We start from the raw sequence: 18,902 nt of genomic DNA, 5'->3' as shown, positions 1-18,902 counted from the left end.
GAGGCACTTTTAGTGTGAGAGGCCTCAAGGTACTGGTATTGACATGATCTCTAACAAGAAATTTGGCCTTGGCAAATAGATTTTTGTACCCATAACATGCAATTTCTTGTGTAAGAACTGATGTTTAGAAATAAACATTTATTCCTATTCAGCAGTCTTCTTATGCTGAACACTACTTTTCCCAGTGTTATTTTGGGGTAATGAAAAGATCAAAAGATTTTAGAGATGGGGGGAGGGACAAAGGAGAGAGACATCAATGTGAGAAACAGTGATTGGTTGCCTCCTGCCTGCACCCTGATGGGAGAATGAATCCACAACCTAGGCATGTGCCCTGACTAGGAATTGAACCGGCAGGCAGCCTTTCACTTTGCAGGACAATGCCCACCTGAGCCACATTGGTCAGGGCAGCAAAGATTTTTCTAAGGAAAAAATATTTTTGATTTTGCAAGGCTTTTCCCTTCATATAAGAAACTACCGTCTAAATTGTGCTGTCCAATGCAGTAGCCACTAGCCAGTCACATGTGGCTAATTATAAGATGATAAACTCAGCTTCTCAGCTTCATTAGCCACATTTTAAACTAAATACTTAGTAGCTAGAAATTGGACAACACAGATTCAAAACACTGCCAACATTACCCAGTTTTATTGGACAGTGCTGATGTATAATTGTTGTGCAGAATCTTTTTTTCCGTATCCTGACAGTGAGATGGGAATCAAGGTATGTTAAACTGCTAGGTTAAGTTAGCACAGAGGACCAGAGATTCTGGTCAGGCTAGCAAAACCTGTAGAGATTAATTTCTTTGCCTGCTATTTTGCAGATCAGTCACGAGGAAATCCCTGTATCTTCACTTTATTCTCCCTTTTTGTAAAACAGGGACAGTCCTGTGCCTCCTCAGGGAATGCTGAAGCTGAAAAGGGCCTTGTGTACTTTGCCACTAGCTGGGGGATGTGACCTGTCAGGTTAACCTCTCTAAATTGTATCCCACCCCCTCAAAAAAGCAGGGAAAAAGTTTGCTTCACCTATGTCAGGATTCCTTCAAGTATAAAATATGTGGGGAAAATGCCACATAATTATATTTGCAGGTATTTACTGTCAATATTTCCATATAGAATACAATGAAAAGCTTAAGTAGGGTTTGAGTCCATCATTAAACTTGTTTATGGGGACATAAGTGATGGTAATAAAATAAAATGTCTAGAAATCTTCTAAAAAGTTCTATAGGACAGATTTCATTGCAAAATGTTTTCACTGCCAGTCACTAACACCCTTCTTGCTTTTCTGCTCAAAATATTACGTTTCTCTTCTTTTGATCTGTCATAACTATCTTATTTATTTTAGCCAACATCTAATCCTAGCAGAATATTAACACCACGGGAAGAGAACTCTTAAACATTGAAAAGTTAAATGGAGTCAATCTAATAGGTCCTTGGTGATGCTCTGGCTCATCCTCTTCCGGATGTGGGGTTCTCTCTGTGGGGCTTGCTTCTATCACTGGAAGAGTGCAGCTCTGGTTATGTGGAAACAAAGGGGCATATTTATCAATGTCTCACGATGCTAGCTACTTCACCCTTTGCTAAGGCCTTGTTACTTACCTCATTAAATCCTTCCTTCTACATCTAAATTTTCAGACATTGATTTTTGAATTTTGTAGCCTGAGCACAACTGAGAAAGAACCAGAAGACACTGGTTGAAAGTCAGTCAAACAAACACAAGAACATAGTTAGAAACGTTTATTTCTCAAAATATTTTTTAAAAAAAGTGGGAGGAGTGGAGTAAAACAAGACTAAATTTCAGCAAATGCTGTACCACGATCACAGGTCAGACAAAAAAAAAAAAAACAAAACAAACAAAACACTCCCCCCGCCCCCATCCCAGTGGTGGTCCTAGCAATTTCACAGGATTAGCTTCAATGTTAGAGTCCAGAGCTAACAGAGAAGAGTAAAAGGTTGCTCGCCACTACATGGTCATTTTAAAGGGTAAGGAGATGTTGCAGGTAGGGAGAAGGGTTCAACTCCTAAGGAAAGCAAGATAAAGATGGGTTCCACTGTACAGGAAAAGGGGGGATGCCAGCATAATCCTTACCTAGGGCTGCTCAGAGGCTGAGAATATAAGGAATAGAGTAAAAGGCTACAGAGACTCGTATCAAGAAGAAAGAAAAGTCAACTTAGAAGCATTAAATTAAGAAAGAAAACATAGTTGGTCACAAACTCCTTTGTTTACTGAAACATGAAGCAATGGAAACATCCCGGCAAAGGGGACCGCGCGGAGCAAGTTCTCATATATGACCGCAGCCCGAGGGTTCAGTCCACAATTATCCTACCTGAAAGAGAGCACAACACAAGAGGCTTACACAATGCCTGGAGAGCAGCTTGGCTCCGAGTCCAAGGGCTCTGGTCCTGTCCTGTATTCCAGGGGGAAAAGAAAGAACAAAACAAAGCCAAGTCAGACTGGATCAAACATATCCCATGTAATTACCCAGGAGTCTATTATGATTGTATACACATAGTACTCAATAGCTATAGTAGAACGAGAAGCAATCTATCTGGAAGACTGCTGTGTTTGTGATAAATACACATTCCTTACTTTCTTACCCATCTTTTAAGCAAGACAAACTCTATGATACAAGGCTACTGTCACTATACCAAAGGGCATACAGATATTATCAAGAACCATAATTTAATTTCTGGATCCAGAAAAAGCAGAAGATTCCAAGATCTCAAATATGGCAACTGCCCTATTCTAAATTTGTTTCATTTTAATCTTTCATAGTAAAGTTTTCAAAAAATAACAATCACACAGGGTATCAAGGAGTGTTCATTTACCCTCCAATGTCACAGTCATAGGTTTAGAGCCATAATTCTATAGTTCCCCTAATTGACCACATCTCCCTTACCAAATCAAAAGAAGAAATCCTAAAATTCTCTAATTCTTCCACCGATGATGGAAGCTCCAGACACCAGTGGCTGGGGGGGAAAAAGGTTAACTCACACCAAGCTCCTCTACTTATTACAGACAAAGGGCCAAATCTTGGTCTTGATCTGTGCCAATCGACTTCAAAAGCTGTGACGTCCTTGAATCAGTTCTGCTAGAGTGAGACCCGAATTTGGATTCCCCAACAGTTCTGGAGTATTTCATCCTGGCAGCCTCATTAACATCAGGCTCCGGGGACTGCAACCAACTCAGGGTTATTCAGTCCGTTTGAGGTTCACACCTGGAAGGTAAGTTTCTTTAAAAGTCATCACTAAAAAGAGGTTAGTTGTTCAACCACTGCTTGCAGTCAAAATTCACTTTAGAATATCCAGGCAATACCCTTTAAAAACCACATATACTAATAATCAACTTTGAAACATATTAAAGAGAAACAAGTTATCTGATAGATGATCCCACCTTACTTTAGAGGCATATCCCACTTCATGGCAGATTCAACTACTTTAAAAATAAAAATCAATAGCAAACTACACAAGCAGTAAGGTTATCCACTTCATGCTCATGAACATACGCTGCTACACAATGGCCCAGGAAATCCCAGTCTTGTCATGGTCATACAGGACATCACTTGCCACAAGTTCATGCCATATTTGCTTCTCCCTATGAAAAGGGCAAATTCCTATTGCTTTGTTTTCTTCTAAGCATACAGAAAAGGAACCCTGGAAACTCAGTGGTAACTAAGTTTAGCTTTGTCGCTTGGCCTCCCATTCAAGTGATTCTCAATTTCAAGGTAGGAGGAAAACCATGAGACTGGAAAGTTGCCATGATACCATGTCCAGTTGGATGAAGAGATTTATTTCTAGATATTCCCAATTCTCGCCATTCTAACATCTTTGGTATACATTTTCTGAAGTAGGAGAAACTGAATTTCCAGAGTCACCACTAATGGGATTTTATACACATCAAAAAATTACCTGGTTTATTTAGTTCCTTAAATGTTCCTTTTAAACAAAAAACACAACGACTGCTGGAAAAAATGGGAAATACTGGGCTCTACATGATAGCATCACTGACTATACATGGCCTAAATACCCATGCAGAATGAGATGCTCTGGGTTACTAATAAGAAAAGGATTTCATGGGACAGTGACATCAAAACATTCTGTTTTCAGGCATTTTATAAAGAAGTAGTCTTATTAGCCAGTTGGAAGTCTGAAGTTATAGTTAAAATTCTCACCCTGACATTCATTAACAACTCCTGGACCTGAACTCTTCATCTTACACCACAGTGACTTTAGTGGAAAGAGAACAGGTTTAGGAGTCAGCCAGGCCTGAGTTTGAATTGTGGCTCTAACTCTCAATTACCAGATGACTTCAGGCAAAGTACCTGACAAAGTCCCTTCTCTGTAAAAAGAGAACATATCTTAAAGGCTTATTGTGTAGATTAAATGATATACACAGGGGGCATTCAACAAATGTTAGTCCGCTTAACTATGTTTCTGTAACACAGATCTGCTTACACTCAATTAAAAAACAATAATCTCACTAACAGTGAGTTTGTTCTCTCAGAAGGGAAACAATGGTTGGAGTCATACAGTAAAACCTCGACAGGCCAAGTGAACCTCCAACTTAAGCTAGAGAAATATTTAAGACTAACGTAACCTCCATCTTTTGGATACTACTGTCCTGACAGCAAAGAGGTGGCTTTCGCTCCCCCTATGCAGCATGGGTCTCTTTCAAGGGAACTAAAGAGAGTCTCAACTGCACCCACCCCACTCTCACCTCCAGTTCTTAAAAGGCTGAGTACCGCGCTCGGTCCACATACTGCTCCCGCTCATACCGGGCCATGTCATACAGAGAATTCCGGGCAGCTGCTGAAGCCTGAGACAGCTCACTCTCTGGCCCATAACCGTAGCCCTCTCCAACTGCGGGAAGCACAGCTGCAGCACGACGAAGGGGGCTCCTGTCCCTTCCATAATAGGAGGAAGTGGTGGCAGCGGCAGCAGCCATAGCACCTGAGTTCGGCAACAGGTGTCTGTCATAAGGATCAACAGAAGCGGAGTTGAGGTGACTGTTAACAGCTGTGTTCTGGACTTGAGGCAGATGGGACATGTTCTGCTCTGCGTAGTTGTACGCAGAAGCTGCTGCTGCTGCTGCTACTGCCTCATATGAGCGGACCCGGTAGCGTTTATAGTAGTCGAGTGCTCCATATGCATCGTTGTAATACATGGATTCCCCGTAGCCCATGGTGTAAGGTGTGCGCACTGCTCCGTACTGTTCATTATACTGCTCAGTAAAGTCTGCCACGCGACCCGTACGATCTACTGGGCACTCTTTTGACCAGTGCCCCTCTTTCCCACACCGATAGCAGCCACTCTGGTCTCCCATCCCGGGGGCAGTCCGAAGGCGGCTTGTGGACAACTGCACATGCATTCGTTTGCCTTGAGGAAATAGATATAAGATTTATTATAACTCACTGGCATTCTTTTATCCTCCCTGAAAGTAAACTAGTTGGTATAAGACACACACACCCGCACACACACACCCACACACACCCCTGAGACCCTTTTTCAGCAACCACCTCCAAAAGAAGTTGAAATTTTAATACAGATAAGAGCTAGGAAATTTGACCAATATTTTTTACTTACACCAGGTAGACTGGATTCACTCCTACTTCTATCTCCACAACCACCCCCCACCCCAAAACCTGAAAACTTCCACTTTTCACTGCCAAGACTGAGGGTGTTTTTGGTGGGTTTTTTTTTTTTTGAGACTGTGAGATTTTAACAGTTCAAAACCTGCCAGTTCTTCCAAATCAAATATCCAATAAAACCTCAGTTATGTTAGATTTGGAAAGTATCTTACCAACCTTTCCCTGATTTACTCAGGGCCACATTAGGCCTGAGCATTTACCGCAGCTTAAAAACCACAGCAAACTTCTGTCCATCTTGTTTCTTCCAGCCATTATTGCAGGTGTCACAGAAGGCTATGTTGGGTACACAAATCATACCACAATCATCATATACTTATCTTCAGTACATCTAGAAGTTATAAAACCCTCCAGATTTCAATCTCACCCCCAATTTTCCAGCAAGGGTGCCTACTATGGAAAGAAAAAAAAAACCAAAAAACGACCTGACCAAGGTCTCGCAACAGCAAGAATTGTATCTTGAAATAATACTGGTTTCTTAGGGACAGTGTGTTTCCATGTAATGGGATGATTAGCATTTCATCCTGCCATCTAGTTTACAATTCTTTATAGGGGATTATCTACTTAGTAGAAAAGCGCAGCATTTATCTAAAATCCTCTGGGCACCCATAGAAACAAGCCACATCCACAGAATGACCAGCACTAGGAACAGCTAAGAGGAGAAACATTCGTTGCCTTGGGTGTGTGTACCACTAAGCCCAGGGAACCCTTTCTGATTAAAGCATCCAAGATCTTTAAAAGCAGTTTGAGAAAAGGAGTGTTTTTGGTAGTAGTCCTAAACAGCCTAAGACTTTGGAGGTCAAGTCAGTGCTTTTCAAGTTGTAGCCAGAACACAAGCCAGTACAGAGGTAAGGAACAGGCTTTGTATCACTTTAAGGGCTGCTCGGAACAAATCCCCCCCCTGCAATCAGCAAGTTGCTCTCTCTTTGACAGACCTTGTTCTGGATGCAGTTATGCGATAGGAGGCCTCGTGCTCCATCCACCATCCTGTTGGAAACAGCCCGATTCAGGACGGCAGCCAGAACAGCGCCATGCACTGACCCTGAGAGGGGAGCGGGTTAGTGCAGTATTATCACTTTAGTCAAACTCATTTCTGCCCAATGTCTAAGATTCCTACCACCCCAGTTTCCAGTAGTTACTGCCTCTAACTCAAAACCTTTTCTTAGCTCTTGCCGGTTTGTGGCTCAGTTGGTTGGAGCATCATCCCATAAACCAAAAGGTTGCAGGGTTTCATTCCGATCAGGGCACATGTCTGGGTTGTGGGTTCTGTCCTCTGCTGGGGTGTGTGTAAGAGGCACCCCCGATCGATGTTTCTTTCTCATATTGATGATTCTCTCCCTCTCTCTCTCCCCATCTATAAAATCAGTAAGTATATTTTTGGTGAGGAGTAAAAAAAGTAACACACACAAAACCCTTTCTTTAGCAGAAACAAAGGTGCTAGCACAGAGACAGCGCCCACCTCCCCACTGATACAGTCAACAGGTACCAAATGGCAACAATTCTCTGAAAGCAGCATTTAGCCATCCAATTGTTTTCAGAGACTTAAAAACTCTCATTCTAATCCTTAGATGTTAAGGGCCACATGCTAACTATGTATAGAACAGAAACACAGATTTTTGCCCCAATATATGTCGCAAATATAGTTTGCAACATATGTAAATGACCATAATATAGACTGCATGATTACAAATCACTTGTTTTTCAACCATGTACAGTGACATTAATCTGTGTGACAGACATAAACTGTGCTGCAACTCTGTCAGAGTAACCATCTAAAAAGCTGCCAATCCAGAGACTTAGAAGTACATATTTAAGAAAAAAGTTTCAATTTTACTTGCTCTTTTAACTTTTATAGATTCTGGGTGCAGTTTTTTGATTTTTTTTAAAGAAACAAAACCCAGTGATTTTTTTTTTTTTTGCTTGATGTTTCTGTCACTACATCCAATCTTTATCCTTGCTTTATATACAGAGTGGAACTTCTAAGTTTATAAATATCTGTGGCAAAATCTACCTCTTGTAGTAACTGTGAAAAACCTTAGGTAAAATTCTTTTTACCTAGAACTAAAAGATCTGTAATACAAATGAGAAGTTTCTCCACACAATCTTCCCAAAGATTGTAACTATGGTTTGAATTAAAGCCCTTAAAATTCTTATAATAATTGAAACATATTGTACCTCTCTATTAACTTAAGGAACCAGGACAAAGAAAACAGAAAATTAAATTCTACCACTCTCCTACACTTGGAGAAGCCAAAAGCTTAAGAAGATTTCCCATCCTGGCTGGTGTGGCTCAGTGGATTGAGCACCGGCCTGCGAACCAAAGAGTCGCTGGTTTGATTCTCAGGGCACATGCCTGGGTTGCTGACCAGGTCCCTGATAGCGGGTGCACAAGAGGCAATCACACATTGATGTTTCTTTCCTCCTTTCTCCTTCCCTTTCCCTCTGTCTAAAAAAAATAAAATATGTTTTAAAAATTTGGTTAAAAAAAAAAAAAAGATTTCCCGAGACCTTCAAAAGTTACTGAACTCCACTGCCAACATTTACCATAAAACTAGCCCAATAAATGTTTTCTTCTGAAATCTGGAACAGGAAAGAATATTAAAATGCTGAGATGGGCAACTTGGGGTTCGAACTGCTGAACTCCCATCACATGCCAGGATCCAGAAGGCTGGGGATGTAGCTGATACACAACAGTACATGAATTAATGCATGTTTACACACTGGGGGGAAAAACAGAAGACACCTGAACTCTTACATATGGTTCCCAATTCAGCTGCCTAAATTGTTACTTGAAAGGTTTAAGGATTTCCGAAGCAAACTGCTTGCTAACTCACTGCTAGTTCACTGCTGCTTGTGGAGAGAGAACAGATCCTGAAAGACCCAGATCCTTTCAGAAGCCATATAATGGAGGCAGAAGGCGGAAGCCTAAATGGCAGGCATTAACATATAAAGGTTGAAGAAATGCCAGAGTGGCATTCTTAAGAAGCTATCTTCATTAGATAGCTGAAAAGGCTTTATTGAAAAATGTGATAAATTGGTACCTAGATTGTATTTTCCGTAAAACTGCAACTTATTATCTAATATTAAACTTCCTCCTGTCCTCTGAAGAAAAAAAGAGCTGGTTATAAAAATGTCTATGTGTGTAACTCAGAGTAGAGTGCTTTCTCCAGAGGGATCAGGCTAAGAACATGAAAACCAAATAAAGGATTTTTCTTCTTCAATGATGGCATTTTAAAAAATCTTATGGGTCACGTGTTTCCCAGATATCCACTTCCTAAAGTAATTAAACCTGTTTTATTAAAACACACACTCCTCCCAAACCAACTTCCCCCAATTAACTGACTTCCCTATACGTTTGTCCCTATCCCTTTATTCAACTGTATATTAAAAAGGTAAGGACACACAGTATTACACTAATAGAATATCTCTGCAGTTTGTACCTGACTTTCACTGCACTCTTTTTACATTTTGCTTACTACCTGGCAAGTGAGAACCCCCATTTCTCTCTGCCATTGTCCATTCATGATTCCATCCCCTATCAAATGAAATAATATTTTTAAAGCTGTCTGAAGTGCAACAGCTTTACAAGATAATAAAAACAAATATAAATAATAGCTATCACACTTTAAATGTTTCTAACCATAATAGAAACACAGTCATTGTTATGAACACTCACTTTTCACTAAATAGTATTTTTACTGTCAAAATACTATCACCTCTATACCTCATTCTAGCCTCCCTACCATCCTGTGAGGGAAGTACCACTGGGATCATTAACTCAAAGTGGGGAAGATGAAACAAAGAGAGATTAAAACACTTGTCCAAAGTCATACGACAGTTAATGGTAGCAGGTATCTAGAACTCTTGCCCTAAGCTTTAAAAAGCAGCTAAAGGCCAGGGCACCACTGGCTGTGAACACAGACATTTGGTGCACTATCTGCAATCTTCACTATTTGCAAACTTTCTTACCCTTTCCTGGTCACCTTTTCCTCTTCCATTTCTTTTCTCCCTGTTTTCTGGGTGTAGCAGAGGACCCTTAAGTACTTCTTAACAACCCTTTTACTAGCACTCAGACAGAAAGTGGTGTTGATTTATGACCCTGAAAAGTGGCTGTAAATGTGTGGCCCAAGATTATACTGTCAACAAAAACCTTGTAGAACAGCGCTGTCCAACGGAACCTTTCTATGACATTGGAAATGTTCCATACCTGCACTAATACAGTAGCCATTCACCTCATGCCTTCTGAGTGCTTGCAATGTGTGCAGTACAATTAAGAAACTGAATTTTAAATCTTATTTAAAATTTCAATTTAAATGTGGCTAGAGACTACCATACAGACAGTACAGTTCTAGAGTCATTGGACAACCTCCTGTGGTATTAATGACCATGTATGTACCTTTATTATTGGTATAAATAACATGTTACTTGCTACAATATCTTACTGGAATCTCTTCAGAAGCAGGACCATCTTTCCCATTCAACCTAACTATTTTAGAATTTCTTTTTCCTTTAGCATTCAATAACAGGTGGGACAGAATACAGTCAGTCCCTAACTTACGATGGTTTGATTTTATGATGGTGTGAAAGTAGTATGCATTCAGTAGAAACTGTATTTTGAATTTTGATCTTTTCCTGGGTTAGCAATACATTGTATGATACTCTCATGATGCTGGGCAGTGGCACCAGGCCACAGCTCCCAGTCAGCCACATGATCACAAGGACAAACAAATGATACTCTACAGTGTAGCATTAAATGCATTTTAGTATTGACTTACGGTATTTTCAACTTCCAATGGATTTATCGGGACATAACTCTATCACAAGTTGAGAAACACCTAGTCCATGGCATGGTTTTTGGCTCTGCTTGAGCTGAACAAATTTGACCATTCAAAAGATACTCTCCCAAGTCCAGACTCACCACCCACATGTATGACACAGTGATTCCTCCATGTGGCCTGGTTCCTCTTTCCCGCCACAGCCCGTCACCCGTGGTAGTATAAACCCTACACATTTAAACTCTCAAACATCAGGCCTCCTGGGTCATAGCAAAAGCAGCAGGGAAGCCACCACGTTGATCCTCCCTTCTCCCATGAGGTACTTGTTTGTTCATACAGCCTAAACTCCCCCCAGCACTGAAATGAGTGAAGCCTGAAGGAAAAACCCAGTTTGTGATTCTACCCAGTTGCTGACAATCTAAAAAGAGAGCTGGCAAATCTGAAAAGGGAGTAATTGTGCTTAAGAGTGGTAAACATACAACATATTATTTCCAGCTAAAATAGACTGGAAGGCGCCACCCTACCAGCCTCATGGTTCTGTGTTCTTGCCTATGTCTTGAGCTAGACCCCACTCAGTTCTGCCACCCAGACCCCAGAGCAGTTCACCTTGAAACTCTGTGTTGTCGAGGCCCCTGATGGCCTCCACCGCATCCTCTGCCCGCTCCATGTGTACGAAGGCATAATCTTTCACGATGTCACATTCGATGACTGGACCGTACTCCTCAAACTTGGCCCGAAGCTCTTGGTTGGTACAGGTGGGACTGATGTTGCCCACATGCAACTTGGTTGAAGCTTTGCTCTTATTCTTACTGGCTTCCACATTGATGTTCACCCCATGCAGCTTGTAGTGGTGCAGGTTGCGAATGGCATCCTCTGCCGCCGTCTTGTCCTCTATGTGCACAAAGCCGTAGTTCTTAATGATGTCACATTCCAGCACCTTCCCATACTGCTCGAAGAGTGAGCGTATCTCCTGCTCTGTGGCCTCCCGCGGCAGGTTTCCTATGAACAGCTTCACCATCCTGACGAGAGCCTGGAAGGGAAGGAAAAAGATTTCCAAAAGTCAGGGGTGGAGCAGGCAATCTCGGCGCATTGCCTTTGGTTTACTCTTCCACAGAAGTTCCTGGCACCTTCAAGACCTTCACACAGGCACCCATTATTTTTTTTTTTTCAAGAGAGGGATAAAGGTTTGTTCTTAAGAAGTAGTGAGAGCTGTAAAATGAAAACAGGAGGTCGGGGGGCAGCACGCACTGCATCCTCTACCATCTCCATGAAATGGGGCGCCTTTAAGTAACACGGTTTGCTGTTCCACATTTTAAAATCCTCTTTGTGGAGCAGGAACGAGAAGAGCCCAAGCCAGAGCCAAGAGACGTGTGTCTGAGTGTCCCTGGTCCCAAGGTTTTGGAGGGAAATCTGTGTACCTCTCCTACGTGAGGTTTCCCCTTTCAAAACACTCTGAGAATAAAAAGGCCCCCTAGGCCCCAACCCGGGGACCTCCCCACACCCCCCCCAGAAGCACAACCCCCAGCTCCTTCGCCCCAACAAAGACTCGACCCGACCCCTGCCCCGCCCCCTCCGGAGACCCAGCCCCGCCTCCTCCCGTTGTCTTCTCCGGACCTCCCCCAGAGGAGAAACCCAAACCCAGGGCCATTTCCGTCCGCTGAGACCCGGCCCGGCCCACTCCATCCCGTCTTCGGGCTCCCCACACACTCACAAAACCTCCTCCTACCTCCGGGTGGCGGCGGCGGTGGCGGCGGCTCCCGCGTCAGAGAGAACGCTACAAAATGGCGAAGTCCGCTCGAGCCTCGGCGCGACCCGGCCCTTTCTCGCGCGCCAACTCACGCACGCGCGAGTGCGCGCAGCCTCTCCCCTCCCCTTGTGGGCCGGACGACCAATCCCACGGCCGCATGTAAATGACTGCCCCAAGGTTCGTCTCTCAGTAGTCCCGAAACGGGGGCGTGGCCAGCTGGTGACGGCTCCGCAGGACGGAGGTCAACCCGCCCCTAGCCCTGGCTAACCAATCAGCACCCTCAAAGAGGGGGGACTGGCGCTCACACGTCAGAAGGGCTCCGGACGCAACCATTGCCTTGGTGAAATCAGAAGGCCGGGGTGTCACTAACCATCACAATGGATGGTGCTACAGGGGCCTGCTGAAGCAGGGGTGGGGGGCCGGCAGCTGATGACAAAGGGTTATCTCACTGGGTGCCCTAAAAAGGGGCTTTATTAGCGGGCTGGCCAACCTCTAGCGCAGATTGGGACATTTTAGAAATACAGACGCGCCACATTTTAAGCACATTTAGTAATTTTTCGTAGAGCTTTAAACATAATTTAAAAAATTTTTTTTTTCATTACAAACGTTGTAATTCATTGGTGATGAAACAGGACCAAAGACGGCAGAACTGGGGATGGCCCCAGGAGGCATTCTATACAGGCTACCCGTAGTCATGTTGTTTGCTCATGTATACACGTAGGCTGGTTTTCTCTCTCTAGCAAATGTGTGCCCTTCACAGTTCCTGGACCGTGGTGAGCACACCAAAGAAATACTTGGTGCAAAGGCCCAGAGAGGTTTCTTGATTTGAGTGTGGAACACGGTCTGCAAGTCCACACCAAGCTGCCGGACTAGGCAACTGTGAGTCCCGGGGCACTTTTTAGCGTTCAAAATGTAGCTGTGGTCCGAGGGCACCTCCTGGTGGCAAAAGGGAAACTATTAGGTGGATTACTCACTGTCACCCTTCAACAAAGAGCAGACATTTATAAAGATTGAAGGACCGAGTTTATCTCGGAGTAGAGCATGCCAAGGTGGTTGTCAATCACCATTCCTCACTTGTGGCGGCTCCGTAGAATCTTTTCTGATACCATCAGGCACAAATTCCTGAGGCTGCCCTCTTCCTCCTCAGCTACTTGGCATATTTCTTTCGCTGAGTTCTTTCAGAAGAGGCACCGTCCTTGCAATTTTAATAACATTCATGCTTGTCTCCCACCTAATTCTATCCACCTCTCTCCTTCCTTTCTCGTCTCTGTCATTTCCAGTTTCTCTCCACAGTCAGACTTTTAAAAAATGTGTAGGGACCCCCTCACCCATTTCTGAAATAGCTTTCAATCGTCTTCACCATTCTGACTTCTCAAATGGAGGGTCTGAACCCACTATCACCCACCTTCTCACATTGCTTTGGGTTCTGTTCTCCTTTCCAATTCCCAGAATTTTCTGAGGACACCAAAACTAATGTCCTTTGAACAGTTTTCACCATTTTAAAATTTTCATTTCATTCACCACCAATCTTTTTCCCTCTGCCTTTATATTGTTTTTCTTCCCAAAGCTAACTGCACCATTCTATTTCCTTCCCCCATCTATTTCCCTGCTCATATTTATTCCCTTGTATTTCCTCTCCCCTTTCCCCATAGGCAACTATTCTAATGAGTTTAATGGGTATTATTTTGTGTTCTTGCAAGACATGTCTTTTTCCATTCTTACACATTTGCTTTTTCCATTTAAAAAGTGTTTTATGTGAAAAATTTCAAAACAGCACAGATAGAAAATATTATGAAGAAGTTTTATGGACCTTTTACCTAGATTGGCAGTTACCAACATTTTGCCCATACTTCATTTAGCCACTCTACTTTTTTTGGAACGGGAGCTGGAGTTTTTAAAAGCAAATCACAGACATAATGTTATTTTTCTTATTAGGACTTCAGGATCTACCTCTAATTAAAACATCCAGTGTTATGCTCTGTTAGTATTATTTAATATTTATATTCAAATTTCCCCTAGATTATGGCAAATGTCTTTTTACAGATGGTTTCTTCTAATATGTATCTAAACAAGGTCCACTGATTGTGCCTTTAGGTAAATTATTGTAATTTATGTAAATATTTATGTAAACTGTGCTGTAGAACTCGCTTCTTTTTTTCACTGAGTGCTATGTTGCTGTGTCATATCTAACCACTGAGTAAATACTCCATAGTGTACAACCACCATATTTTACCTAGCCACCTCTGAGTGTAGGACATCAGGTTGCCTCCAACCCGCCACCATTATAAACAAGGTTGGAATAAACATCCTTATGTTAATTATGAATGCCCTAATGGATCCATGCAAGAATTTGGGACAGCATAAACCCACGATGAAATTGGTAGGTTTTTGTCTGGAAAAACTGTACAGTCTACCCTCCCACCTATAGCACCCGAGGGGGCCTGTGTCTCAAAGTCCGTGATAAATGTTTGACATTATCCAGTTTCCTAATTTTTGCCAGTCTGATATAAAGTGACACATAAGTTGTTGCCTTAATTTGCATTTCTCTGATTACTTTTTTGGGCTTACTTTTCTGTGAATTTCCTATTCATATTTTTTGCCCGTTTTTCTTGTCAACTTGCAGGATTTTCTTGTACATCCTCTGTATTAGTCTTTTACTGGTTTCAAGTATCTTCTTTCACTCCACCAAATTATTACCTTGGTATCTTTCATTGAACAGAAATCCTTAATTATTTATGTAATCAAATTAACCAAATTTTAAAAATATTTTATTTATTTTTAGAGAGGGGGAAGGGAGGGAGAAAGAGAGGAAGAGAAACATCAATGTACGATTACCTGTCGTGTGTCCCCCTACTGGGAACCTGGCCTGCAAACCTAGGCATGTGCCCTGACTGGGAATCAAATCAGTGACCCTTTGGTTCGCAGGCCGGCACTCAATCCACTGAGCCACATCAGCCAGGACAAATTAACCAATTTTTAAAGTTTATGCTTTTGAAGTTTTGTGAAGTTTCCCTTTTCTACCCCGAGTCACATATATATTCTCCTACATTTACTATTAACGTTAATGTTTTTACCTTTCACATTTAGGTCTACAGTCCGTTTTGACCAGTGGTGTTCCAAATAGAAATATGTGAGCCACCGATGTAATTTAAAATTTTCTAGTAAACACGTTTAAAAAGTAGAATGAACTTTAATACTTTTGAAACCTAGTGTAGACAAAAGATCATTTCACCATATAATCAATATAAGAATTCTCAGTGAGATATCTTCAATTGTTTTTGCCCTCTTCAGTCTTTGAAGTCTGCTGAGCATTTTGCACTTAGAGCACATCTCAAGCCAGACCGGCCACATTGCCAGAGCTCAGCAGCCACATGTGGCTCACGGCTACTGCACTGGACAGCACAAATCCAGCGGTCCTCCTTGGAGGTGGTGTTAGCTAAGAATGCAAACATATTTTCCTCTAAACAACCAACACATTTTCATCTGTCCACATTTCCCCTTGACATGTGGTGCCTGCGTCGTCATTGTGGCTCTAACCTATCTCATGTCCCTCGCTGTTCCCTACCGTTCTGTCATCTTCCTTGCAACTTTTCTTGCACTTATGTATGGGGGTGTCTCCAAAGACTGACTTCCTGACCTTATGCTAATCCTCTTCTATAACCTGTCTGTAAGATTCCATGCACTATGGTAGCTTCAGTTGCCACGTGTATGTACGTGATACTCAAACACCATTTTCATTCCTTCCCTGTTCACGACGGGTTGCATTCTGCAGGGCCTTCACTTGGCTGCCCTACTTATGTGTATACTTTACACGTTAAAATGGTCACCTCACCATTCATTTCTCACCCCCATGGACATTGCCTCCTAAAATTTCCAATTATTGCTTCCTCCCCAACCCCTACGCTTGCCATCTTGGCGTGTAAACACCCAGATTCCCTGAACACTCCACAAGGTATGACTTTTCCTTCATATAGTGAACATTTTATATTTGTACCTGAAGAAAAAGAGGTTGTGGTGTCAATGTATTCTTCCATGACAAGTTGTTCTAGTTACATTTATCTACATGTTTACTAGAATATATCCAAATCTGCTTAAGAGAAAGGGATAATTATTCTGTGGGCTATCTGGTCTACCAGGTCTCATGGGTGGAGACCACACAGGGGCTGTGCTGTGCTGGTCCTGGGCCTGCACACGCCTGACCCTTTGTCATGGCTTGATGGCAGTCAGGCTCATCTGAGGCCATGGGCCAATAGCACTAGAGATGAGACCGCTTTCCTGGAATGATCAGCTCTGAGCCCCGAAAAGAAACGGTTGTGTGGGAATGAGAAACAAGAGCAGAGCTTTTCCTGTGGAAGGCCACCAAGGAGGCTGTTGTCCTGAACCTTCTGACTGCCAAGCCAGATGCCTTTTTTCTGCTTCATTAGATCTAGCATATTCTCCTCTGTGTATTTGTGTATTTACACACTGAGGTGGTATCTCGTGGCTTCCCAAGCTGTCATCATTCTATTGGTCAGTGGACTTGGACCCTGCTGCTCACGTGAGCCCTGGATGAACTCCCTTGATCCTCTCCATTGGCGAGGGGACCTCGTATGTGCTCTGTTCTCCACTGTCGGGCTGCGAGGGCTGAGACTAGGTTGTGGACATGCTCCTCGGTCTTTCCTTTTTTTTTGTCTTTAGTGTTTGAAAACAGTTGAGAGACTCATGAGTGAAGAAAGTTGTGCACGAGAGAAATAGTTGTTCACTGCTTTTTAACATGAACACTTCTCGTTACCGTCATCCTGACCCACAGTGAACTTCTTTGGTCAGAAGAGAGGCTTGACATTGGTCAACCCAGCAAACGAGAGGCCATTATCAAAATAATGTGGTTCTCTGAGGGCGTGGAGGCTGGGGACAGAGTAGAGACCTGACCTGCAGGGGACCAGGGCCAAAGGGAAACACATGGGCACAGCAGAGAGGCTTGCGATCAGGGAAGCAAAAACACCCAGAGGCGGTAAGAGAAGCTGAGCTGTTTAATCACCTCCTTGGCCAGACTCAATCAAGGCTGTGGTTGCCCCTGGAAGCCATTGAGAGTCTCTGGAGATGGAGTGGCCGCTCGAGTCAGAGGATGAGGAAGGATGGGCAGGGGGAGCTTCGGTGTCTCTGACTCCATCGTCCGGCCATCTTGCCCCCAGGTCCTGCTTCAGCTCTTAGAGGTTCCTGGCTGGTCCCCAGGGGCAAGGCACCAGACGGCATGCCCTAGCTGTGGTGGGAGAATGACCCTGAGGCAGAGGCAGCCATTCCCCACGTGGCCTACACTGAGGGTGCGGCGCGGTCCGCACTGTGGTGGGGGCAGAGGTGTAAGGCTGGGGAAAGGGGGGAACGGGGAGGAGTGGAGTTGGGGGTTGCCTGGGTCCCACCACCAGTCTGGAATTAAATAGCAGAAGAGAAGGGTTGCCCTCGGGAACACTGGCTTGTCCCCAGAGACAGTTCCTCTGGTGATGGGCTGACCTTGGCAACAGACCCTAGCAGCAGGCAGTTGTCCTGACAAGAGGGTGGTCCCTGTTGACAGTCCCTGGCAGTTTCCTGAACAGAGGGAGGGAGCTGGCCTGGGAGTCATGCCCCCAGCTACTTATTCTTCTTGAAGAAGCTGAAGCGTTTTTCTCGCTCTCGTTCTCTGCCATCCTTGCTGCGAAGTACCACAGGCCCCTCAGCCCCAACTGGTGATACTGGGGGCATGGTCATGGCCCGTGTCATGCCCCGGGTGGCACTGGGCACCGCTGGCTCTTCAGGCTCTCCAGAGGCGGAGGACGCAGCGGCAATGGCTGCATTCACCACTCGCAGCCACGAGCTCATCTCTGCCTACAGGGAGCACGGAAAGACAACCGGTCAGCTTCAAGGTCGCTGTGCTGAGGCAGCCCGCGGCCTGCAGACCGCAGGGAAGTGTAAGAGGAGGAGGCAGAAAAACGATTTGATTGTTTGATCTCGTTGGAGAAAAAGACCCCTTAAGATAGGGAACATGTTTTGGTGTGGCCTCCACAAACACCCAGTGGGCACATTGTGAGCTGATTACAAAGACTGAGACACTTAAGGAAAAAGAGAGCGAAGAGGAAAGAAAGGGGAAGTGCAAGCGGAGGGCTCTAAGGGTGGCTACGGGGCCACAGGGGCGTGGGGGCAGCTCGGGCAGCTCACCTCATCCTTGGCTTGGAATAAATATTCTTTTCCATCCTGTAAGCTGTTGGGAGAGAGAGAAGCCTCAGAGCAGGGCTGAGAATTCGGGGTGGCCCATCAGCGCTGGGGAGGGCGCGGTTACCACCCAGAGCCCAGCCTGGAGACTGCCCGCTGGGGCCCTCAGGGCCGGATCAGACGCCTCCTCCTGCACATCTTTCAGATTCCCAGGGCCACGGAAGCAAATCCTTCCTAATGTGCTAGCGGGGACTCGAGCAAGCTCACTGCCACCCCGGGTCGTGCCTCCAGCTCTGGCTGCTTGCTGGCAGGCAGGAGCAGGCCCCTGGTGTCCCCAGAGGTAGGGAATGCCAGCACCCTGGCCTCAGATATCCCATCCAGGATAATTTTTCAGCTTGACATTGTCACCCATCAGGCCTGAGACTGGGAGCTCCTGCGCCCCTTAGCATGGAATACAACTGGATTCCCCGGCTCCGCCCGCCCACCTCCCCCTCCTCTACATCTGTCCCCAAATGCCTGGCTCTGTAACTCTATCCCTTCCGGCCCTAGCTCATGACTACCCTTCACCTTGTGTTTCTC

General features: G+C 44.3%; 2 protein-coding genes across 4 annotated transcripts in view; both read right to left on the bottom strand.

Moving 5' to 3' along the window:
• Positions 1-1,972: 1,972 nt before the first annotated feature.
• Positions 1,973-12,256, bottom strand: LOC129068545 (RNA-binding protein 4B-like). Its single transcript, XM_054570821.1, is given in 5 exon segments — positions 1,973-2,321; positions 4,712-5,085; positions 5,087-5,370; positions 11,021-11,444; positions 12,141-12,256. Coding segments are annotated over 4 exon segments (1,074 nt in total). The 5' UTR covers positions 11,433-11,444; positions 12,141-12,256; the 3' UTR covers positions 1,973-2,317.
• A 4,117-nt stretch (positions 12,257-16,373) lies between these two features.
• SPTBN2 (spectrin beta, non-erythrocytic 2) overlaps positions 16,374-18,902 on the bottom strand; it is a 36,010-nt gene continuing 33,481 nt past the window's right edge. For 2 of the 3 annotated variants that reach the window (XM_054570818.1, XM_054570817.1), the window contains 2 exons: positions 18,330-18,372; positions 16,374-17,999 (listed from right to left, as the gene is read on the bottom strand). In XM_054570818.1, coding sequence (XP_054426793.1) covers positions 17,766-17,999; positions 18,330-18,372 — 277 coding nt within the window. In that variant the 3' untranslated portion in view covers positions 16,374-17,765. The remainder of the gene's footprint in view (positions 18,000-18,329; positions 18,373-18,902) is intronic. The other variant, XM_054570819.1, reaches the window with a different exon arrangement.

The sequence above is a fragment of the Pteronotus mesoamericanus genome, unplaced genomic scaffold, assembly GCF_021234165.1.
Source record: "Pteronotus mesoamericanus isolate MK-2021 breed Mesoamerican mustached bat unplaced genomic scaffold, CSHL_Meso_final contig_214, whole genome shotgun sequence".
NCBI lineage: Eukaryota > Metazoa > Chordata > Mammalia > Chiroptera > Mormoopidae > Pteronotus > Pteronotus mesoamericanus.
Note: the sequence above shows the minus strand (reverse complement) of the source record. Positions and strands in the feature narration are given on the sequence as shown.